Source organism: Manis pentadactyla, chromosome 14, assembly GCF_030020395.1.
Source record: "Manis pentadactyla isolate mManPen7 chromosome 14, mManPen7.hap1, whole genome shotgun sequence".
NCBI classification, from domain to species: domain Eukaryota; kingdom Metazoa; phylum Chordata; class Mammalia; order Pholidota; family Manidae; genus Manis; species Manis pentadactyla.
In genome coordinates, this window is record NC_080032.1 from 25869877 (window position 1) to 25893885 (window position 24009).

The 24009-nt window shown below is 47.0% G+C and overlaps 1 protein-coding gene and 1 long non-coding RNA gene across 4 annotated transcripts in view; one reads left to right on the top strand and one right to left on the bottom strand.

The window, feature by feature from the left end:
* ADGRD1 (adhesion G protein-coupled receptor D1) overlaps positions 1-17976 on the bottom strand; it is a 116581-nt gene extending 98605 nt beyond the window's left edge. Inside the window, exons 1-5 of one of the 3 annotated variants that reach the window (XM_036921841.2) lie at positions 17386-17976; positions 17254-17290; positions 8849-8932; positions 6605-6694; positions 4718-4840 (exon numbers count right to left, since the gene is read on the bottom strand). In XM_036921841.2, the coding sequence (XP_036777736.2) occupies positions 4718-4840; positions 6605-6694; positions 8849-8932; positions 17254-17290; positions 17386-17451 (400 nt within the window). In that variant the 5' untranslated portion in view covers positions 17452-17976. The remainder of the gene's footprint in view (positions 1-4717; positions 4841-6604; positions 6695-8848; positions 8933-17253; positions 17291-17385) is intronic. The other 2 variants (XM_036921840.2, XM_036921844.2) reach the window with 2 other exon arrangements.
* On the top strand, positions 12946-15180 carry LOC130680875 (uncharacterized). Its single transcript, XR_008993902.1, has 3 exons — positions 12946-13124; positions 14036-14113; positions 14213-15180. It is a non-coding gene; the product is annotated as an uncharacterized LOC130680875 (long non-coding RNA).
* Positions 17977-24009: the final 6033 nt, after the last annotated feature.

Genomic DNA, 24009 nt, shown 5'->3' on the forward strand with positions numbered 1-24009 from the left:
CCTGAGAGAGTAGGAACACAAAGGGATAGTGTTCCTCAGTGTGCACAAAAGAGGCCATAAACTCAAAAGCCCATGTAGTCAAGAGGACTGTGCCTACAAGTAAGATGGCCAGCCTGTCTCCAGAAGGCAGCTCAGCCTGTATTCTTTCAAACATGTGTGCATACATTTTCAAGGCGTTTTCATATCAAATGCTCATTTCTACCCTCCTCCCAAAAGGCTCTCTGCCCTCTTTTGAGGTGCCGTAGGACTCTCTCCTACACTCCCATTTCTCGCATCACTGTCGTCAGTGAGTGGCAGCTGCCCCTCAGTCTCAATGCGAGTAACAGCGCTGGAGGCTGCAGAAACCAGACATGGGACCTGTCTGAAAGGAAGGGCTGGCCCCAGCTCCACTCACCTGCTGCTGGGCAGGAATATCATTGGATTTTCTGATTTTTTAAGGGCAGTCAGAAGTATAGATGTTTTTAAATGAAATTTTCTCTTACACAGGAGTCGGTATATTAATTTTTTTTAAACATTGAAAGCACTATGAGAGGCCCTGTTTCTGGAAATATATGAGCTAGGATATTTGGACTCATCAAAACAATTTAGAAAACTAATGAAAATACAAAAACTGAGAGGATCGACATAATGCCACCAAAGGACACATTCTGGGGATTGGATTGGCCTTGGCTGGTTTTGAGATATGGTCCACGAGATCCACCTGGAGCTCTTGGCTAGCAATACAGGTTTCCGGGCTGCATCCACAGAGGCTGGGGTTCAGTAGGTCCCAGCTTGGAGTCTGAGAACTTTTTTTAACAATCTCTGCAACTGATCCTGCTGCCCATGGTCTCTACATGGTATTCTGAGATTCACTGTACAAAATCATCAAGTAGCTCTAAGCATGCTCTGTTCCCTCCTCTGGGCCTCAGTTTCCCCATTTGTGAATGAGTGTACTGAATGAACGCTTCGCTGAGGGCCACCCACCCCCTGTGCTTTCCAGTGACCTGTAACCCCAGGTCATCTGGGGAAGACTGCTGTTGGATCCATGCCCAGCCTGTATCCACCAGACCCCTCTGGAACTTTCTACCATGAAACTCCTTCCTGCAAATATTTTAGCATGTTGTTGACAGCCTTCTGAATTTAACAAAGGGGAAAGTCCTGTGAGGGCTGGGAAGTTGGAATGCAAATGTTGAGATTTGCCAGCTGTGGCTACAGTGTGTTAGCAGCCTTTTTGGTGTTTACAAGCAGAGGTAGTTCTAACACACAAGAGGAGAAAATAAGGGTGCATTTGCTTAAGGAACGGTAAAGTCAACCAGGAAACAGGAGGAGCCGGCATGATTTAGAACTGAACTAGAATTAGAAGCAATGGGTGGAAGTCACTCAAAATGGAATTGAGTTCAATATCAGAAACAACCTCCTGAAAGTCAGAGGAGTGCAGAAATGGAACAGGCGCCTTCAGGAGGGGGCAGCAGGCCATCCAGCATTTGATGGAGAAGCGATCAGAAGGACCTAGGCATCAGAAGGACAGTCCAGCTGTATCTGCTCAGTGACAGGCAGCAGACATCAACAACACTGAAAATACAGCCATGACTAAGGCGGACAGTCCCTGCCCTCACAGAGCCAGGGGTGCAGCAGGGACAGGCCGCTGTCAGCTGTACCAGTGCCGGAGGGGAAGCGTGCAGGGGCCCCGAGGGCTCGCCTGGCCTGGGACTCATCCCGGTGAAAGCTGAGCCCTCCAGGTCCGCGTGAGTGAAATGAGGGGCAGGCCATTCCCCAAGGGCGCCTCCCTGCTTTGAGTGTCCGCTTGTTGCCTGCTGGCTGTGGGGTCAGCCGCAGGAGAGATGCCTCAGTATTTTAGGGGACACGGGCTGTGTTTCCTCAGGGTGACATGCCAGAACAGCCCAGCGACCCATAGCCTTTTCCTCTCAAAAGATCCTGAAAAACTTCCTGCTCTAGGCACCCTGCGCCGGTGAAGAAAGTCCCTGGAAGGCACACTGGCCCAGAAGCAAGACCAGAGTCAGCTTGTGGAAATGGAGGAAGGTGCTAGATCTGGCAGGGGGTGGGGTGGGAGTAGGGGAGCACTCTGAGAAAGGCAGGACTGGCAGGAGGAGGTGGTGGGTGCCAGGCGCAGGGAAGCAGCGAACCCGCCCAGAGGTCTCATTCCTTTGTGAAAAGCTCAGACTTCCAACTCTGTCTCCTAAAACACTCTTATTTTTAAATAAAAAGTTCACAAAATATATGAAAAAAGACTATGAGAGAAGTTGGAAATAAGTATAAAAATAGTTGGCCTGTTAGACTGGGCATGGGGAACAATTCTCTCTTTATTTAAATGTTGGGTTTTGTTACAAAAGTAGTGGGTACAAGAGTATGCCCACCATCACCACCAAGAAAATGTGAAGAAGGAGATCAGGTGAATCCCTGTCTCTCACATTTTAATCCCTTGCAATTTTCATCATATTGAATCCCACCCTTATTGTTATTATGCAACATTTTCCTTTAAGTCAACTCATTTTTTAGGTTCACTAATCACTGGATTCTCTGCCTAAATAATATCTATGAAATCACTATTCTGATGAGCTATTTTTGCTAAAATAGATATGTCACCATTAATTTTTTTAATTGCCCAAGTGCCAGCTGTAATTATATAACATACTCCAGGCGCTATTCAGCCCTTGATTCAGAAAATGCTGGACAGAACTCCCTGTTCACCTCTTGTTCTTCCTGAAGCCAGAAATATGAGCTCAGTTAGGCTCCAGGGAAACCCACCTGAGCAAAGGATATGATAAATAAAACTGGGGAATGCTTCGGTGCCCTTAGGATGTCTCACATGCTCAGGGACTCTGCCACTTGATGAAGCCGAAGTCCAGACAAAGGGAGACAACTGAGAAAACACAGCCGAATCTATTCCGGCATTAAGCCTCCTCTGGTACCATGTCAGGAAGCCACCGCAGATCTCCAACTTCCTGGCTTCATTTCATATCTGGCCACGGTGTAACAAAACGGCCACGTGTAAAATACCTTAAAGGGGCCAGTTCATTACGATGCAGGAAGTTGTTAACAGAGAGGGACAGGATGCCAGGGCTCCCAGCAGTTTCCACCACCCGAGCTCTTGTCTGCCTTAGTGTGTTTGACGATGAAGTGAGTTAATGCATCATGAGATAGACCAGTGATGGGCACACAGTCAGCAATTAACAACTGTGGGTCATGAGAATGGGTAGTGCCTCTGGGAGGGGTGACACTCTGGCAGGCAGGTGGCTCCCCATCAATGACCAATGTCCTATTGAGAGAAGTTTGGGAGCAGTCGTGCAGGGGCTGAGACCCTGAGGCCTCTCAGACGCTGGGCCAGCAAGTGCCCGGGATGTGCTAGCTCACGACAGCCACCCGAGGCAGGCACACTCTGGACCCCGTGTGCAGATCAGGAGCTTGGACTTGGAATTCAGGTAAAACTGTGCAATAGTTCTGGCTTCCTGCAGCCCTGACCCCTAGCACCCCAACCATCTCCCCACAAGGCTGGTGATCATAATGATCCCCAGTCCCTGGAATTTCTGGGTCCTACACCATTGGAATCTCATAAACTCCAGGTGGGAGCTGGAGCTGGACAACTTTCCTCCAGAGGGAGGCTGTTTCCCAGACCCAAATGCCAGGGCACAGAGCCTCCCTGCGGAGCAGGCACACCACCCCTGCCTGGCCCCCAGCATCATGTAGCTCAGCCTGGGGTTGTTTTTAATTTCGAGAAATAAACAAGTCTGGTGTGTTTACACAACCGTTTGAACTCAGAAGGGCTCTCACCACGGATTTGTAAACCTGGCCGTGGTTTTGGACCTCAAAAGCACTTCTCAAAATTCTGGGTTCCGCAACGTCCAAAACATATCCTCCCACGTTTTCGCCTAGCTAAGCCTTTGTTTATTTTTACTGAAATGTGGTCTGTATGTCTGAGAATCATGCAGGAGGAACACAGCTCTGTCGCGATGAGCCACTGGCTGTCTAAAATATGTTAGCACTCTCACACGGGCTTGCCTTAAACTCCTATTTGTATAAGTTTAATGTCCTTAGAAATCAAAATGTTCATTTGGCCTAGGATAATGGAACTTATCGTTTGAAGCTGACTTGGGTGGCAGAGAACAATTTCCCATGAGTTTTTGAAATGTGGCCTGAAGCTCAGCTACCAGAGAGCAGGCTACTTTGTTTTCACTGGAAAACAAATGATGGGTCCTAATGTTTCCTTTGCATGTGTGCTTTTTGTCTGTGGCATTATTTTAACCACAGGCCTGCAACCCCTTTCTGAGGCAGTCCCCACCCCGGCTCCCTCCCGATTCTCGAACATAAAAGAAGCAGAGCCACGCCACAGGTCGTCAGAGGCACGCCCGCCCAGACCCGTCATCAACATCCAGGAGCCAGAAATAGCATTGTGTGAGCCACACCGTCAATTTGCCTCCCATAAATGCCATGGCCCTGTCCAAATCCCACTGTGACATCACTGTGTCTGTTTTTATGAAGGGTTTTTATTTTGGTTTTTGTTGTTTGTTTTGCTTTAAAAGTTTAAATATTTTGCTCTCACATCTCTGTGAGACAGCATTTTAATTCTTAGTCTCCGGGACAAACCTCATGTTGGAATTCCGCGTGCCCGCACCCCCATCCCTCCCCTCCTCTCAAACCCGTATGTTTTCAGGCGTTCTGCAGCCGATGAAAACCTCCTGTTGGCATCTGCCCCTGAAACCGAGGGGGGCGCCTCACTTACCTTCAGGGCCACACTGTGCCGGGTTACTGATGCAAGAAGTTTTGTACCTTCCGTAATAGAGAAGTGTGACTCCCTTTTCCTCTTTGAGGTAAATGCCTTTGTTGATCTTTCCTTCTACAATATCTAAGTAAGAAGAATGACATCAAATGTTAGTAATCTTATGAGATTCAAAGTCTAAAGACACAGATTTACAAGCAACTAACATATAAATATACTGTGTTATTTATATGTATAATATTATATGTTATGGTCTACTACTAAAATGAAAATGTTTAATATCTAATATGAATAATTAAGTTTTAAGTAATGTATACATTAATGCAAATATTAAATAAATTACCATCATATTAATATTGTGTCATATTAATGCTATATTAGTATATAATATATACTATACTAGGATATTATAATTATTATATTTGCCAACAATTGAGCTACCAGGAGCAATATGATTATAATCTACTTCCTAAACTTTAATTCCTTCAACATGCTTCATGAGTCCTTCTCTGCCACCTTCACACTAAACTTTCTAAGGGAAACAGACACAAGTGTGAACATAAAACGATGTCTGAGTTGTAATTGAAAGCCCCTAATCCTAGAAGTGGGAACGCATGATTTTAAAAGAATCCATTTTCAGACTATAGGAGGAAAAGCCAGAGGTGCGTTCTGCATAGTCCCAGAAGAGCTGCCGACTGCAGGGCCGCGTGGGCACGAGCCCCAGTGGAGACGTGCTGCTCTGTGCACCGTTGGTTTGGGCCCATTCCCGTAGCAAATATATCTGACGGTGTGTGTGTGTAGTAAATGGTTTACAGGATGGGTAAGCGCAGATTATAAAAATCAAGAGTGATTAGGCATTTATTGTCCACTGGGGTCAAAGTCGCCTGGATTCCTCCTCTGGCACCGGGAGCCTACTGCCCTTGGAGCTGTCAACCCAGCTGAAGATGCAGGAAGAGTCACTGGGTCTTTGAACCCTACTGTGAGCCCAGCTCAGGCTTTCTAACAACCGAGTCATGGGGACGACCCACCCAGAGGGCTCCATATTCTTTCCTTACTGTTTTTAAACTCATTATTTTTGTATCTATCTTATTTGTTGTTGGGAGGAATCTTTACATTACAAATTAAATGTATTACCAAACTAAGCTAGCAGTTGCACAACTGAGTTAGGCTGTAAAAACCAGTTTGTTTGGAGAAATTAATTTTGGGAGCTAAATATCTAACAGTTGAAAGAGCAGTCGGCTTCCGTGCTGAGGAAGGATGAAGGGTGTTACACCTAAGTTAGGGACCGGCTCTCTGCGCACTTTGGATGGGTGCATGGCCGCCACTACCTTGTTAGCTTTGAGCCATGTGGGAAAAACAGGAAATGTTATCAGTAAATAAGATAATAACCATGACTCTCATGGGTGTTTTGTAAAACAGCTTTTAATGATTAAAAAAAAAAACTCTAACTACAGGAGAAATGCTGATTTCAATGTTTATAAGACATCAAATTTTTGATGCGATATTTTTAAATTAACTTTAATTTTCCATTAAAAGGGTACGCTTTTCCTCCCCCAAAGAATATAATCCATTAAAAAATCCAAACAATTTCTATTTTTAGAAAACACCTCATCTTATGTCTGTTTTGTTCTGAAAACAGGCATCTGGTGTGGAAGAGCCTAGTCACTTCTGAGCTTATAGACTCCTTCTGACATATTGTAATCTATGACACTTGCCGTAGACAACACTTAGTTATTTACAGTGCCCTGGATCTGGGCTGTTTTCTTGGATATCTGCTCGCTTTTGCTGGTGACAACATAGTGAATTCACATAGAACTAAACTGAATTGGCCTTTAAGTTCACCGCAGATCCAGACTCGACAGAACGCAGACCACGAGTACAGGTGCTCACCCACAGTTGCAGAGAGATTTGAGTAGGTAGGGCCATTGGTATACACAAAGGTAGAGTCATGGGAAGGAAGCACAGTTAGGTCGTAGGTTCCTAATGCCAGGAGAAATGACAAAAGAGAAGGCACAGCAAATGAGTGGCACAAAAAACGAATGGAAACGACATATCTCTCAACTTAACACATGCTGAGAAATGCTCCTCACGAAAAGGCAGCGGGTTTTCTCTTCTGACGGCTCCCTCCCACCCCGTGGCCCTCAGCAAGTCAGTCCTAATTCGGTGGCCCTGTCCTGCTTTAAAGCCAGTGCCCGATTGCTGCTGAATGTTGCCACAAACAATGGCTCCAATTTCTGGCTCCAGTTCCCATCCAGGGGCTCAGTTGAGAGATACGAAATTGAACATGGCCACAAAATAGTCTTAACAAAAGGATTAATGGCTGTGATGTCACAAGAACTGATGAAATAGAGACACAGCATGACAATGACTACATGGCATTGTGACAATGGACAAAACAACAGAGAATTCAGCAACAAGTAACACAGCCACACGTCCATGGAATGATTTCAAAGCCATCTAGCAAAATGTGCTCATGGGCACTCTCTCTCTCTCTTTTTTTTTTTTGCTTAAGAAGCCTGTAATCAAATTGAAATATGCCAGCATAGCACTGTAACATAAAGAATGAAATGGAAAAATTGCTGTGAGACCTTCATCATTGGAGTGTTTCGGGACAAACATTAATATATGTAGAGTTTTATGGAAATTAATACATTTGGCGAACAGAATTCAACCACGATGAACTGTATCTCAGGAATTGTATTACCTTATAAGAATTTGTCATAGATAAAGGTGTTCAAAACACCACAAGCTGCTGATATAATCACAGGGTGTAGCAGGAGGTGTGGAGGAGGGGAATGCTCTGTCGTTTGTGCTCTTGTTTGAAATGACTCCTAAGATTTTGGTTTCCATGTCCTAAACAATGAGCTATTTCGACAGTGCCATTTCCACTTGGTGGAATGATCTCCTTTCCAGGCTTTCAAATTAAGGCCCTAAGAAAAGAAACTTGTATTATAACAAAGGGAACCAGTTTATTCTAACTTGTGCTAGTCAGATTACAGCTTCCACAGGTGCTTTTTCATCCTGACAGCTCAGACTATTTGGAGAGAGCATCGAGCCACAGGACGGTTTCCACGGCGGCCCCTGTTGCCGCCCGGCCTGTGGGAAAGTGAGAGGCCATGCTGAACAAGGGACAGGGCCCTGCAGTGGATATGGAGCCCTTCACAGGGACTCACCCTTGGACCGTGCGCCTGCTCAAGGATGCCAGCAACCCAGGCTTGTGCTGTAACACTTCCTGATTTGCAGATTTTAAGGGAAATATTTCAGAATTTAGGTGGCTATTTATGGCAGCACATTAAGTTGCAGGAATAAGGAAAATACCAGTGTGCTGTTATAATCACAATAAAAGCATAATAATCATCAATATGTGGGTTTTTAAAAAAAAATCCAAGGAACAGAACCAGAATAAACACCAGGTGAACATGTGTATGTCAGCTTGTGACATAATCAAGAGCAATAAGGAAATGACAGAGTGTCAAGGAATCCCAAATCACTCAAAACTTATGCTTTAAGAGAGGATCTTACTGGAATGGAAGGAAGCTCAGGGCTATCTGGGGCTTCTGCTGGCACATGTCTGAACCGACTCAGAGAGAGGCTCACCTATTTTCCACAGAACAGGGGCCATGGAGGTATCGGAGGTGACATTCGGTCTTTTCAAAGGGGAGCTGCCAGTGGGGGTGGAGCTGATTGGGGGGTGCCTTTCGAGTGAAACTCTGACCCCCCAAACGTGGGAGTCTGCCTCATCTGGAACAACCTGTTCCAGCTGTTCAGCTACTTGGTTCAAATGGGCCCCTGTCTTGACCAGCATGTACATTCTGCCACTTTTATCACCTAGAAAACATACACTTGGACTCATATGCACACTGATTCATCGTCTACAGCTTGATGCTTAAAGCAGCTGCTTTTGTTGGGGGAAATGGACATTTTCATAATAGTTTTATCATAAATTCCATCCTTTAATAAAAAAAAAGATATAAAAGCTCTAGTAAAGTACTTTGGAATAGCAATGATTAGGGAAAGCTGCACAAATGTTTATTAATCTCCATCAACTGGCTTCAAAGCAGCTGCTGCTCACGGCCCTTGACTCCCAAGAGCCACCCACGCCCGCGACCCATTACTCCCTCCACCCGCGTCTACCTCCGGTTGTATCCTGAAGTTCATGGATCCCATCCACATTTTCCAATGGCCAGTAATGGGAAGCCGAAGCCAAGACCTCAAACCCTTGTGGGGGATAAAGAATAAAAATGTTAAATCACACTGGGAAGAAAGGGACTGTTTACTGTCCACGTCATGAATTAGGGGAAGAGAAAAGCATCAGAGTGACTATGGGACATAATAGAAAAGCATTTGAATTCAACACACCCTCCTGGTTTTAAAAATCACTTCATAAATTATAAATCAATGAATATATCCTTAACAGGATAAAATACAAGTAGCAATAGACAAATAACTCTGACCCAAAGAAAACAAAGCCACCTGTGCTTAATGGTGCAACACTAGAAGCATGCCCATTCGTGTCAGGGAAAAGACAAGAATATCCATTATCCCATTATCACTTAATACTGTTGAAGAAAAATTAGCTTATGCTATCAGACAAGAGAAATAAGGTTAAAATAACTTAAAAAGAGGAGGAAACCAAGACCCATTTTGTGCTTTACAAACATGTTCTCATTTCATTCTGACAATGATCTCTAAGACAATTGCATTCTTAACTGATTTGTAAAGACCAGGAATAAAATGCTTCCTGAGAAATCACCCAGCTGGCTAGTTTTAGACGCAATGCTCACATACAAGTCTCCCTCAGCGTGGGAGCATTCTATTATACTAAAAATCAATCGTTTCAAAATTTCCTTTATGATCCTTGTACTCTGAGTAGACATGATTTTGTGCAGATAAATTGTTTTCTATTCTGCTCTTCTAACTTAATACCATATGAGTTGTTTCATTTATTTACTCCTATCCAGTCTTCACAATCCGGTTTGGGTAATAGTCCCCAGAGGGCTGCACTACCACATTCTGAGCCATTCCTCTAGCTTTAATCTTATCTTGGATTAGTTCTCTGTGATTAGTTCCCAGAAGTGGAAGTAATGGCTGAAATGACTAAATAATAAACCATCTGTCTGCCAGATCATAGAAGAGTAAAAACTAATAGAGTAATCTTTGTGCTATTCATTATAAAAAAATTTTTAAAGAGGAGATATGATCATTATTTTCAAATGATGTATGCCTGATAATGAAAATGAAAAACTATTACAAATAAGAAAAGAATTTGGTAAATGAAGAACTGTTACAACAGAGAATTTAATAAGGAGATTTATACAGATTTAATATGCAAATGTCAATGGCTTCCCTGTATTCAAACAATAATACTAAAAAATAATAGAAGAAAAGTTCTCATTTATAAATGCTGTCAATAAAGAGAAGTCATTTGAGAACAAAAGAATAGGAACTGCACAAAATTCTCATGAAGAAAACAGTAAGGTAACACTGAGTGACATAAGAGAACACTTGAATATATGAAGGACTTAGAAAACTCAAAATCGTAAAAATATCAACCATCCTTTAATTAACTTACAAATATTAGGAAGTCTGTTGTAAAAATGCTGAAATTTTTGTGGAGAGAAAGTTGATTATGGAACACCTATAGGAAGGAAAATAGCAAGAATAACCAACCAAATACAGAGAGAGGAAGGCAAAGGATAATGAGGGAGGTTAGCACCAGCAAATATTAAGCCCTATCATAAAGCCACAATAATAAAGATGATTTGGTACTAATAAGAACAGTTCAGTGGGGAAAAAAAATCCATAAATATTCCCAAGCATGTATGAGATTTGAGTTTATGATAAAGGTGGTATTTTAAATCAGAGGAGAAACATTATTCAACAAAAGGTATTAGAACCAGTTCACCGTGCACAAGACATGAAGATCCCTACCTAACCATTCATACCACTAGCAATTTCCAGATGGGTCAAAATTTTAATGTAATAAAATAAACTATAAGAGCTTCTGAGGAAATCAGGTTATAAATGTGACTACCCAAAGATTTAAAATTTCCATACAGAAAATAAGTCAAGCTAATCTGAACTGGAGGCTGATATTTATATAATACATAGGACAAAAAATGTACTGATTTTTAAAAATGTATTAAATATATTATACTAATGAAACTCCTACTACTAAGAAATTTTAAACCAACAGAATACTGGGGCAAAGGACATAGCTCAAAGAAATGCAAATAAGTTTTAAGGATAGTAAAAAAAAGATTCCACCTTGCTCACAATTGTTAAAAGCAGGTTAAAACTACCACGAGCTAGCCTATCCCAGTTCATCTACCAGATTGACAAAGTGAGATCCACTAAGTTGGCCAGTTCTACCAGTTTTTTGGTGGCAGTTCAAATCAGTACAGCCTTTCTGGAGGGCAATATGGCAGTCTCTACCCAAATTTCAAGGTCATTCCCTTGATCTAGTAGATCCACTCTTGGGAGTTTATGATCAAAGAGCTATACAGGGTGTTTCTTGCACAATGTTTTTTTACAGTGTCAATGGCCAGTGAACAGTCTACATGCACACTGACAGAGGACTGGCTACATAAATACAGAGCATCTATGAACAGGCTAGTGTAGGGCTGGGATAAATAATGAGACTGAGATACAAGTACTGATATGGAATGTTTTTTAAGTTCTATTGTTAAGTTAAAAAAAATCACGGTAGGAAAAAAACGTATGGACTATGAAATATCTGGGTCAAGTAGAGTCGCTCAGTGGGCAGGGAAGGAGGGAAGAAGAAAGAGAGAGAGTATGTTTGGATGGATGTCCTAGAAACTGGTGATAGTATTTTGGGGCTGGAGAAATTGAGGAAGTAAATGTAAGACACAAGAAGATGATTTATATTTCATCAGCTTTCTATTCTAGTGGAATGTTGGGACCTGTATTCTTTTAAGAAGCATTTTAAGATTTACTTTCATGATGAACATGACCATAGACAATGTCTACACTGCATTTTCAGATGAGGACTGAAGTACCCCATCCAACATCCGGCTTTTTGTCTATAGGGTACCAAACTCGGCACATGTCTAGGTCATCGGCTCCTTTCTTCTGTTTGTATCTGTGAGGCAATGTCCTTTCAGTGTTATGTATGTGAGTCCAAAATGTAAGCCAAGAACAAAATCAGTTCTATAATAGGGGCTAAAGAGAAGTAGCCGTGCACCCGGCTCTGGTACGTGTCAGCGTGACACATGACTTCACGCCGTCCCCTGGGAATGGTTCCACTCTGGCAGTGCAATATGGAGAATCTGAAACGTTCAAGTCAAGAGCGTTCATTTTCATTTCTACCACGCTTTTTTCCTAAAACCCAGGATATTCATTCTGAAGAGGGAAAAGCATCTTTGACTTTTTATTCAATTCATCTGGGGGGAAAATCTCAGAAAAGGAAGTAACATCTGTTGTGCTAAGAACAGATGTTATATCTTCAGAATCCTCCTCATCATAAAATAAGCCCTGTGAATAATAAACCCTTTCCTACTATCTCCACTTACAAATGGCCTGGGCAGAAAGGCTGATGGAGTAAGGGGATCAGGTCTTGTTCACACAGAAAATGGGCCCCCAGACTGGCCAGCGTCCCTAAGTCAGTGATGAGAAGAGAGGGGGTGTCAGTAGATGCCTGCCATTCCGACTCATCACACCTCAGACCAGGGTAACTGCCTGCTAAACCGCCTGGATGCCTCATAACTAGCAACACTGAGACAGCCCAACAGGCTGGAGGGGCTGAACTGAACTGGGCACAGGGCCGGGGCTGAGGGAACACCTGGATGAGGCCAGGATGGCTGCCAACCTAGAAGGCACGGGCACAGAGGAACCGGAACCAGCAACCAGCATCCCTGCCTGCCTGGTGCACCACCACATCCAAGGGCCTTGGAGGCTGAGGCTTATTGCAAAACACATGTCCTGTCTAAAGGTGGCTGCTTCTGGGGCCCAAGCACTGTGGTTCTGTAGGAAGGCCTGCCAGGACTGCCAGGCCTCTGCTTTTAAAGAGAAGTCAGAGGTCCAGATTTTTTTATTTGAAATCTCCCAAAACATTAATGTCAGCAATTAAGGGCTTTTTCAAAATTAGAACATTGTGTGGTGCTGACGAGACGTGCCAAAGATCTAAATTCAACGCCCTGATTGCTGCTGACAGCCAAAGGAATAAATAACTGAAAGCCCGGAGAGTGTCATCAGCACAAGAAACTCACATTCTTTGGGGAGGAAGAGATGCTGGGGCTGTTTTCCCAAAAAGAAGGCGACATGAGGTCTCCAGTTACACAGACCCCTAGGGTTTCACCAGATAAACTCTCAGAGATGCTTACTCAAGACAGTAAGCCACGTGATAACATGGCTCACTCGGGACCTCAAAACGGACCTCGGACCTAAAAAGGTAAGAGAGAGATTTTCAGCCTACTTCACCACATTATAAATCAGTTCTTCAGGAACAATTTCTCACCCATATTTAATGTTTCCTTGACTCAGTTTGGCAGGAGAGAATCAATACTCAGAAAGAAAAGTAATAAAACCTTTAATTTTTCCTTTTCAGATTATCTTCCAGATTCCTCTACCCTCATCCCTTCTGTATCACTTATTCTTTCTGTCAGTATAAAGGGGAAACCTTATCCCTTGAATTTGTAGGGGGAAATACATCTCAGTGTTCCACTGACTTTATTCAACTGAAATCCACACCACACAGAGGAAAACCGGCCCCTGCCGACCAGGGGACCGGCTCTGACTCCGTCTTTCCCACACACTGAGCTCACTGCCCCCGGCGGGGCTCACCGCTGCCCTGCCCTACTGCCGGGATGCGGTGCTCAGATTGTGTATAACCGACTCTAATTCAAGCCTCAGCCCAACAACACCCCTTCCTGCCTGCCCCTTGTCACCACCACCGTCCACCATTTCTCCCAGGGCCTCAGTCTGTTTCCTCATGGTGCTCACCATTATCAGAAGTTGTAGTATTTGTTTGGTGTCTGTCTCCTGTATCATGCCCTTTATGTGAGTGGAGAGACTTTGTTCTATTGGCATCAAATCCCCAGGTCTAAAACAGGGTGTGTGTGTGTGAAATCCAGAGTTTTACATTTGAAATCTCCTCAAATGATAATGTTAGCAATTTAAGAAAACTACATAGGCAGAATGAATGATGAAATGCAATAATAAATAAGTAGATGGCTAAACACTGAAAGACTATACATATAATTCTGATGCCCCCAGAACTTTCTAGCTGCCAAATTTCCATTTGTGCAATGGGGTACAAACATTATTCTTTAAAATCCATCATAAACACTTTTTTTGCCCTAGGAAGAATGAGGTTTGGCCATGACTTAGTGATCCTGACAGCCCTTCTTAAACTGGGCCACACTCTGTTGGGAATGGATGGTAAGCGGACTCACTGGAGGGTCACCTCACCGTATGTACAAATAGCGAGTCATTATGTTGTACACTTGAAACTAACACACTGTGATATGTCAATTATAGATCACCTTGCAAAAACAGAAATGGAACAAACTATTGGTTCACAAAGAAAAGAATACCATGTACGTGGAGGGAATTGGAATGACTACAACCATCTTCTTTGGCCTCCAGACCTCTAAACAGAGCTCAGAGGTGAGCTGCCTGAGTGTCCCAGGACCAGGAAACTCCAGATAATGATCCTTTTTCTTCATTACAAAAGTTATCTATAAAGGGCATGTTTATAAGCTTTTCAAGAATGATTTGAAATTTCTTGGCTGGGGCCATTGGTGGATTTAGATTTATCCACCATCACAGCTTCCCAGCACTGGGAGCAGAGCGAGAAATGGGACACTGGGGCCAGAGGGGATGCTCAGAGGGCAGGGCCCGGGCGCCCCTCTCCGGCCTCACCTTCATCAGCTGTCACGTGGGAGAGGCCAGAAGCCTCGGCTGCCCCTCCAACCCCAGCACGTTAGGCTCTCTCTGAACAGACAGGAGTACATGGCCACAGAGCAGTGCAGAGGCTCAAAACAATTGGAAATTGATTTTCAATTACTTACTAAACAGCTATTTACATGGTGGAGAGAAAGATCTGGCAAATACCTAGCTTCCTGGTCTAGTGTAGACAGACAAACCAGATAATCAAGCAAGACATCCACCTGGGAGTTAAAATCATGCAGGCTGGTTGTCTTCATTGATCCAGCCTCCTGATGACAACTAGTTCAAGGGACGAGGCACAGCTGAGCCCACAGGCATTTGCTGGGCATCTACTATGAACAGCAGTGGGTGAGGTGCCCTATGAGACACAGGAAGAGCTTACCTTCCTGAACCCTAAAAAGAAAAGCCTGGTGTGGCTGCAGTGGGAAATAGGCTGGCAGCCAGAAGAGTAGAGCTCTAGCCTATTCGGGGCGTCCTTAAGGCCCAGCTAGCGTCCTGGGACATTCAGCCCTCCCAGCTGGTCTCGGGACCTCTGTGCCTGCTTTCCCCAGGGCCCTCCACGTGGGAGATCCACTATTAGCAGTGTGGCCCTGGGCAAGCCATTTGCTCCCTTCCTGTCTGCAGCAGGGTTGTAATCACATGACTTCAAAGGGTTGTGAGGTTACATGGAATTTACATCTAAGCTCCGAACATGCTGCCATGTTGGCATTTTTAATTACTGCTTAGAGTTCCTTAGGACAAAATGCTACAATTCATGTAGCTCTTCCCACCCTGGTGGGCATTCAGCTTGTTTCCACATGCTTCCTGTTAGGAACTGGCTCTGCACGTTTATCCAGTCACGTTTTCTCCATGGGACCCCTCCGAGGGCAGGGGGGCCTGAACAGCCTCAGCCCAGATGCAGGCCCCCTGGCCCAGTAGAGGAGGCTGGACAGAGCCCAAGGCACAGGGAGAGCAGATGAGAAGAAGACTGCATGGAGGAGGGAGTGAGAGGTTGGAGGAGGGAGAGAAGGGGGTGTGAGGTTAGATGCAGGTGGGGCAAGGAAGGGGGCACTGAACAGACCAGCAGGCAGGCTGGGAGCAGAGCCCTGGGCGGAGCAGAAGCTTGGGCATCGCACCCCTGGGGCTCCATCTCCAGCTGCCATCCCTTGAGTAATATTTCTATCACTGCCAGTATCACGTCATTCCCTAAAGTCGCAGTTGATCAGGAGACCGTTTTCCCACCCTCAGGACACCAGAGGAGCGCAGTTTCTCTGTGAAGTCAAACCGCTTCCTGAAGCGAGGTTGGGAAGGCAAGTGCTGCATGTGGCCGCGTGTGGCTGCCGCTCCGCCTGGGAACCAGCCTCTGGGCTCCCTTCTAATACCGGGCGGGGTTCTTAGGCTGCCTGGTCCCTGCCTGGTGTCCTGGCCACCCACCTCTTGTCTCGAGGGGGACCAGGACACAGCTCCAGGCATGGCCTGGGAGGTGGGAAGCATCTTGTGCAGACATGCCCTCCCTTTCACAAGATGCTGGCCACCTGATTCCTCCCCGGGCCCCAGAAGTCCTGTTCTCTGTCAGTATTTTGGTTGAAGAGACGGGAGCCCATAGAACTTCACAGCCTTCACACCTGCTCAGCAGAAGACTGAACTTGGACCAGAGGGTGAAGGGAAGTGGCAACACCTGGGCCCTTGAAGCTGGCCAGGCAAGTGGGACCGTGGCCGGGATGTCTCACCCTGTACTGTGTCACATCAGCAAGGAGACAAAGTCCAGCCCTATGTCGGACCTCAGCCCAGCCCTGCTTTGTCCTGTGCTGGCCCAGGAGTGCTGGCTGTGCCCATAGATCCAGTGGGTGCCTGGGAAGGTGGCCAACTGCCCATGATCACCATTCCCGGGCACCCACCGGCCACTGCAGCTCTGAGTCAGGGGCATGCTCCTGAGAGTCAGCGTTTGTGCTCACAGCTTCTGGGCACAGGTTTAGGGATGCTGGCATGGGCTCTCCAGCTCCAGCACAAGTCGGCAGGAAGCAAAGGGGAAGGGCACCCAGGGGTCTCCTGCTGCTCACACGGGCTCCTCTCCTCCCTGCGAGCCCACGCACTTCCCAGGGACAGCCTGATGCCTCCTCTGTCCTCGTAGTGGAAAACCTCCCCACAACTCTTGTCGACCGAGGGCTTGTGATGTCCATGGGAAGGTGGGCCAGCTGTTGGCAAGGGCCTCGGTGCCTGGTGATCTCAGTGGGCTGAGGGGCCAAGCTCCCAGCCACAGAACAGAGACAGAATGGGCACCGTGAGCCGGAAGGACTGGCGTCCTAAGTCAGCTCAAGTGAACGGCACAGAGACACGCAACATGTGTTAAGAGTGGCCAAGGAAAGACACAGCCCTGAGAACATTACTCATCCTTAATTTTTCAAATTAGGGAGCAAGGAGCAAGAGGCTTTCAAATGACCAGGATCAAAAGGCTTCGGCACAGGGACACCTGCTGCTCCAGCCACACCTCGAGACAGCAGGAGGGCAGAGCACTGAGGGGTGGGCAGCAGGGCAGAGGGGCTGGAGGGGAATCAGGCACCCACAGCCTTGGCAGGAAGCAGACACACTGCCCCAGGTCCCCACGAGGCAGGGAGGGCAGGCGTGTGAGATGGATAAGACCGTTCCCTTACCTGGATGGGCACCGGACCTGGAGTGGGCTCCACACACCTGCACGCAAAACACCACATTGTGAGACACGCTTGCAAAGCCCACCTGCAGACATCTATGTAGTCCAACCAGCAAGAGCAACTTTGGGACATTACCTGAAACTCTCCATAAAATAACAGCAGCCAGGAGTGCCAGCAGCAAAGAGGCAGCAGCTTCCTCATGGCTTTCTTAGCGGTTACAGCGTGTGTGCGTCCAAGTCCTGAGGGTCTGTGACAAAGCGTCCTCTTCAGCTCCCATCTCCTTGGGAGAGGGACATTTTCACAGGCTCTGAGGGAGAAGAGCTGCTCTCCAGGGTCTGTGAAACGCAGCTGTCCTGGAGAGTCAGTGGGTGTTTCTTCCTTGTCTCCAAACTTGAGAGGCTTCAGCGATCAATGAATGCATCACGATGAGCCGGCCGGGCAGAGAGACCCAAGTCCTGTCTGCAGCCCCCTAGGGCTGCTCGAGGTCACGGATGCCGCTTCAGGAGCCCTCGCTGTCCCTGCCTTGGTGGAGTCACAAGCTTCTCTTGCTCCTTGGAGTGGGGAGAGCAGGCTTCCAGGGACTCTGGTCTCCAGCACGGGGGCTGGCGGCTCGCTGGCCAGATCCTCTGGGCTGACTCAGCCTTGCACCTCGGCCATCCCCCAGCAGTTCCAGCAATTCGGGAGGAGGGTGAGTGATGTAAGGCTGTGCCTCAAACTTTGTTCTGGTCTGTTTCTCTATTTATATCCCGTCCTGTTGCGTCCCTGCTGGGTCCTAACTCCAGTCTGCTCAGAACAACTGGGACAGTTTCAGGACCTTCATTTCAGAAGCCGACCAAACAGACATGGAGTGTATATATAGATGACACATAAGTAAGTCAGCATAAATATCAACACCGACAAAATGGACAACAAGCCATCAACTCTAGAGCTTTCTAGAAAGAAAGAAGGTGACATATGGATAGAAAAGAAAGTGAATCACACCCAGGGGCTCCACCAAGTGCAGACCACTTGTCTTTCTAACCCTTCCCAAAGTGAGTGAAAGCCAAGGGACTATACATGAGGCACACGGTGTAATGACACCAGCCCGGATCCTGCACAGCACCAGAAGGGTGTTCTCTGTGGACAACAGCCCAACCCTTCGCCAGCCTCAGTTTACTCAAGATCAAACATTTGCCCACAGTCTTCTCCAAGTGCATGTGCACACACACAGTCTTAGTCATGACAATCAGCTGCAGCTGAGATGTGGTCTAACACTCTCCTCTCTGTGCCATCTCCAACTTCTTAGCTGCGTGCTCTTAGGCAAATCGCTGAATCTCTCTGTTTTGGATTCCTTGCCTGGAAAATGGAGCTAATAGTTCCTTCTCTGGGGGGTTGTGATAGAAATGAGAGAATACATATAAGGCCCTTAGAGCAGAGCTTGGGAAATATGTCCCACTCCATAAACGCTAGCTATTTATTGCAAAGAAAAAATATCACTCAATAAATGTTAGCTGTGATTATTGTTATAAAGTAGAAAATAACACCCATTAAATGTTAGCTAATCACATTATCTCCTTTGTCTTGACTTAAAATGGGAATACAGCCCTAAATCCTAAAGTACATCCTAATGGGGATAAAAAAATGACTTCCAGCCTCCATGAGAGAGAAAAACACATGCTATCCAAACATGAGGTGATTATTTTAACTCGTGCCTGCAGCCCACAGCCTCTTGGGTGACCCCACAGCCTGAGGTTCCCCACCTCCCTGCAGTAGGATTCCAGATAATTCCTATGAACACTTCCCTATCTCAAGGCCCTTGAAAAACGGTGAATTCCGAATATATAGTGCTGTTTATAATAATGACCTTTATCCTGTTGCCTAGGCTGATTAGTTGTAAAACTAATTTACAACCTTTATCTGTGCATTTCATCCAGTTTGCTGCCTCCCTCTGAAAGAAAGTGAAAGGTGTGTAAAGCGGCAGGCAGATGCAGATTTTTCTTGGTCCAGGTCTCAATTCAAGAAGAAGTAAGCAGATTGCTGATGAGTCAGACTACTTCCATTTCTGAGACCGAACAAACCCGATGTGTTCCTCTTTTAACCACTGTTATTCCTCAGAAAATGAGATATGCACCCCGATTAATGACAGCCATAAGAATGGGATATAAAGTGAATCACACAGACCCTCCACCAAGGTGTCTGCACTCAGGTTTTTGAGGCCCTGGTCTCAGTCCTAGACTACGAGTTTGTGCCAATTCCTGGCTCACTTTGACCCCTTGTTCAGGTGGGCCCACCTTCACCTAGAGCAGCTCTTCCCAAAGCTGGAGATTTGGGGAAGGAAGCTCAGTACATAGGTCTTGGACAGTTTCACCCTGGATCCTTAGGAGCCAACCATTACCACCTCCTCCAGGCAGTCCTAAACACATCCTGACACTGAGGCCTTCCCACTTTTCCCCAGATCCGCTTTCCTCCCATGATGCCCTTTATATCTTGAATATCTACACATAAGACCACACGAGCAGGGAAAGCACCCCCAGCCCCTGGAACAGGGCTCAGCACTTTTCCTTCCTCAGTTTTACTGAGATAACTATTGACAGACAGCATGTAACTAAGATTAAGGTGTGCGGTGTAATGGCTGGATGTACACATGTTGGGAAATGATGGCCACAGTAAGTTTAGTCAACATGCACCAACTCACATGGATATAAAGAAAGCCAGCCTCTAGGGATCGACTCTGTTAATCGCTCCCCTATGTATCCTGCAGCAGCCGTGTCACCATGCTGTACGTTCCATCCCCAAAGCTCTATCTTAGCAATTTTGTCAATCATCCCTTAATAAAGCTGAAAACAGAGAAAAGTGACCTTAAGTCCCAATTAGGCTTACTCAACAGTTTTCACAGGGATGAAGCAAAAGCGTGAAGTGGCTGGAAGTGGTGACCTGGCGTGATATTCACACAGTTGGTGGCATGTGCCAAATGGGCACGTTCCCTCGTGCCCTGCAGGAGGCCACCCGGGGACCTCAGGAAGCATGCTGCAGAGTGGCTGCGCCTCTGTGCCACAGGCCCTGTGACTGTGCGGAGGAGTACATGCCTCCTACTGGGTGCCCACCGGCATCTCCCCTGGGGTTAATATATTGACCCTGGGAGGGAAGGGCCCCTCCCCTGCTGGAGCTGCCAAATGAGATGATCTTAAATTAAGGCTGTTTGTTGATGCCCATTTTTCTCACCAAAAAGAAAATAATCACCCACAGTGAAAAAATGGGTAAACAGAAATAGAGACAGAGCTGATGATGCACATTGAGCTCCTGGATCCTGCTATACCTACAGCCAGACACTGATGGGCATCGATGAATTCATGCTTGGGCTCAGGCAGCTAGGAGCTTTCTGGCCCTCGCAATTAAGAGTCCTGGTCAATGCAGTGCATTTGAGGAACTGCAAGTAATGTGGTGTTGAAGGAAGCACTTGCACAGGAGGGGCTGTGGCTGGTGTGAAGGGGCTGGAGAGTAAGCCACATGCCCCGGCTGGCCTCCATGCTGGCCTCTTCACATTCACCACTGTGCCCTCTCAGCCTCTCTTCCTATTCCCTCTGTGTGAGGATGGCGAGTCCATACCACCTTCCACCAGCTTCACTCCTGACAGCAGGGTGCCTTGCCCTGGGGCTTCTCCCTCAGCAGATGGGGTGTCCAGGGGTGCCCCCACTACATGTGTAAGCATCCAGAAGTGGGGACTTATGCCCTGGAGCAGCCCTGAGCAGTGAGGCTAAGGACCCGTGAATGAGTCTGCCTCCCTATGGGAGGGACTCTACAACACCCCCTACTGACAGCCCACCTACCTGTCTCCCTGTCCCTAAGCACCTCTGTCCCTGGAATGGCACTCCCCAGTAAACTGCTGGCACAGAGGTCTCTGCCTTGGGCTCTGCTTCTGAGAACAAGGATCAGACGAGCAACCAGGGGTATCGACCCTGTGGGCATCAAGGCTTCAAGTAGTCAGTGAGTGTCTTAAAATCGCATGCACAGCTTAGCTTGAATGTGCACACATGAGTTTTTGCAGGAGGGGGTCCACAGCTTTCATTCAGTTTCCAAAAAGCAGGGTGGTGGGTGTGGAGATCCCATCAAGTTGGCAAAGGGGGTTTTAGGCAAAAATCTGCATGGCAGATGCTGTTAGCAGCCTACCTCCTTCTCCTCTTTCTCCCCTTCTTTCCTTTTTTGCAGAATCCCAAGTGTACTTGGGGCCAACAGGCTCCTTTAGAAAGGACCATTTCCCTTTCCACCAGGGTGGCCATGTGACTATACATGGCAAGATGCAGGCGCAATGCTCTGGCACAGGCTTCTGAGAAAACACTTTTGAAGGGCAAGTCCCTTTGCATCTTTGCTCTTCCTGAAGGCTCTGACCTTGACCCTTCCCTGGCTGGAACATGGAGTAAAAGTGGAATGGCTCTCCTGCAACTGTGGGAATGGAACCACCAGCTTTTCCTCCTGGGAACAGAAAGCTGGAAATAGCATCTCCCCTCCACAACAGAACCAAGAGCAGCCAGCTAATCTACAAAATCTTCACCTTCCTGGAGCCCATCAGCGAGCAGAGGTTAGGGAAACCACCCAGGCTGACATTTAAGGACTCAGACACCTCTAAGGAGAAAGTGGACATGAGCCTGGCTCACACACGAAGGACCTCTGCAGCCAGAGGACAGGAAAAAGCACCCTCTGTTCCCAGTGGAGGGCCGAAAACTCTCCATCTACTGGGACAGGGCAGAGCCACTGAGGAAGTGCACCCCAGACACAGGGGCATGAGCGGCCTCACACTGAAGTTGGACCAGGAAAACAATTCCCACATCCCTACCACTGCCAGCAGGAATCAGCATTCTGGGATGGTTGAGGCCAGAGCAGGTGCGGAGAAGCTGGCATTCTGGCACTGAGAGAGGCCTAAAGCTCACGTGCGGCAGAAACACTGAAAAACTCCCTCTGCCAAACCAGACCCCATCCTGTGTACAAGATGCGGAGGCCAGTGTGCACAGCAGAGACCAGCAACAGAGCCCAAACCCAGTTCCGTGCCCACCTGGACTGACCTCACACACACACATGCCCACACATGCACACGCACCCCAATGGCATAGCAGAAGAGTTCTGCCCATTTCCTGGCATGAATACTACCCTCCTTGGTCTCCACTGTCTCACCCAGGGTGCCCAGTATTCGCTCTATATGACACACACACACAAAACAAGAAAACCAGCCCACTGTCAAAGCACGAAGCACAGAGCCGTTGACAAGTTGTAAATAATGGGGCTTGTGTGTCAAATGCTTTAGAGGAAGGGCGGTGCACACATGGGTCTAGGGGACACTGCTGCAGAGGCGGCGCCACGTGAGGCGCATGCACTGCCTATGGAAGTGGGGTCGCTAACAGGAAAGCAGTAACGGGGCAAACGCGCCAGGCTCACCTTGGGCAAGGGAAGAATCACGAACCCCATGGGAGCCCAATTAAAATGATCCGAACTGGAGCACAATGTAGAGTTAAAAGAACTTTTTTTTTCAAAGACAGAGCCTGAAGGAGCAGAGCCACATGTCAAAGGACCAAACGGACATGTAATTGAAACTGCAGAGTAGAAATGAGACATATTTGAAGAGGTGACAGCCAAGAATGTGCAAAAATAACAACACGCATTCAGCCATCAACCCAAGAGGCTCAAACAATAGGAGGCAAGGGGCACACACATGACACAGCACACACCACACACACATTACACACCACACTACACACCGCACACCACACAGCACCCCCCCACACACACACCACACACCACAGCACATACACCCATACACACTACACACCATACACCACACACACACACACCACACAGCATACACACACCACATACCACACATACCACATACACACACACACTATACACCACACACACACACATTACACACCACACTACACATTGCACACCACACAGCACCCCCCACACACACACCACACACCACAGCACATACACCCATACACACTACACACCACACACCACACACACACCACATACCACACATACCACATACACACACACACTATACACCACACAGCACACACACACACACACACTACACACCACACACCACACAGCATACACACACACTACACACACCACACAGCACATACACACACACACACACCACACACACCACATACCACACACACACACAGCACACAGCACACACCCAAACACACACACTACACACCACACACCACACAGCATACACACACACTACACACACCACACAGCACATACCCGTACACACACCACACATACTACATACACACACACTACACACCACACACACACACCACAGCATACCCCCTACACCCTACCCCCCACACCACACCACACAGCACCCCCCCACAGCACACACACCCCCACACAGCACACACACACCACACAGTACCCCCACACACACACACCACACACCACACCACACATACCACATACACACACACCACACGGCACACCGCACCCCCCCACACGTACACCCCCCACACCCTCCCCACACACACCCCACACCACACCACATATACTACACACACACACACACACACACACACACACACACCACACACCACACCACACACAACACACATACCAAACACACACCCCTAGATACATGACAAGCAAACTGCTAAAAATCAGGTGTTAAAGAGAAATCACACAGGCAGCAAGAGGGAAAATACACAACACGTACAGAGCAAAGACAAGCATTGGAGTCAACTCCCTAGCACAGGCTACTTAGGCCAAAGGGCA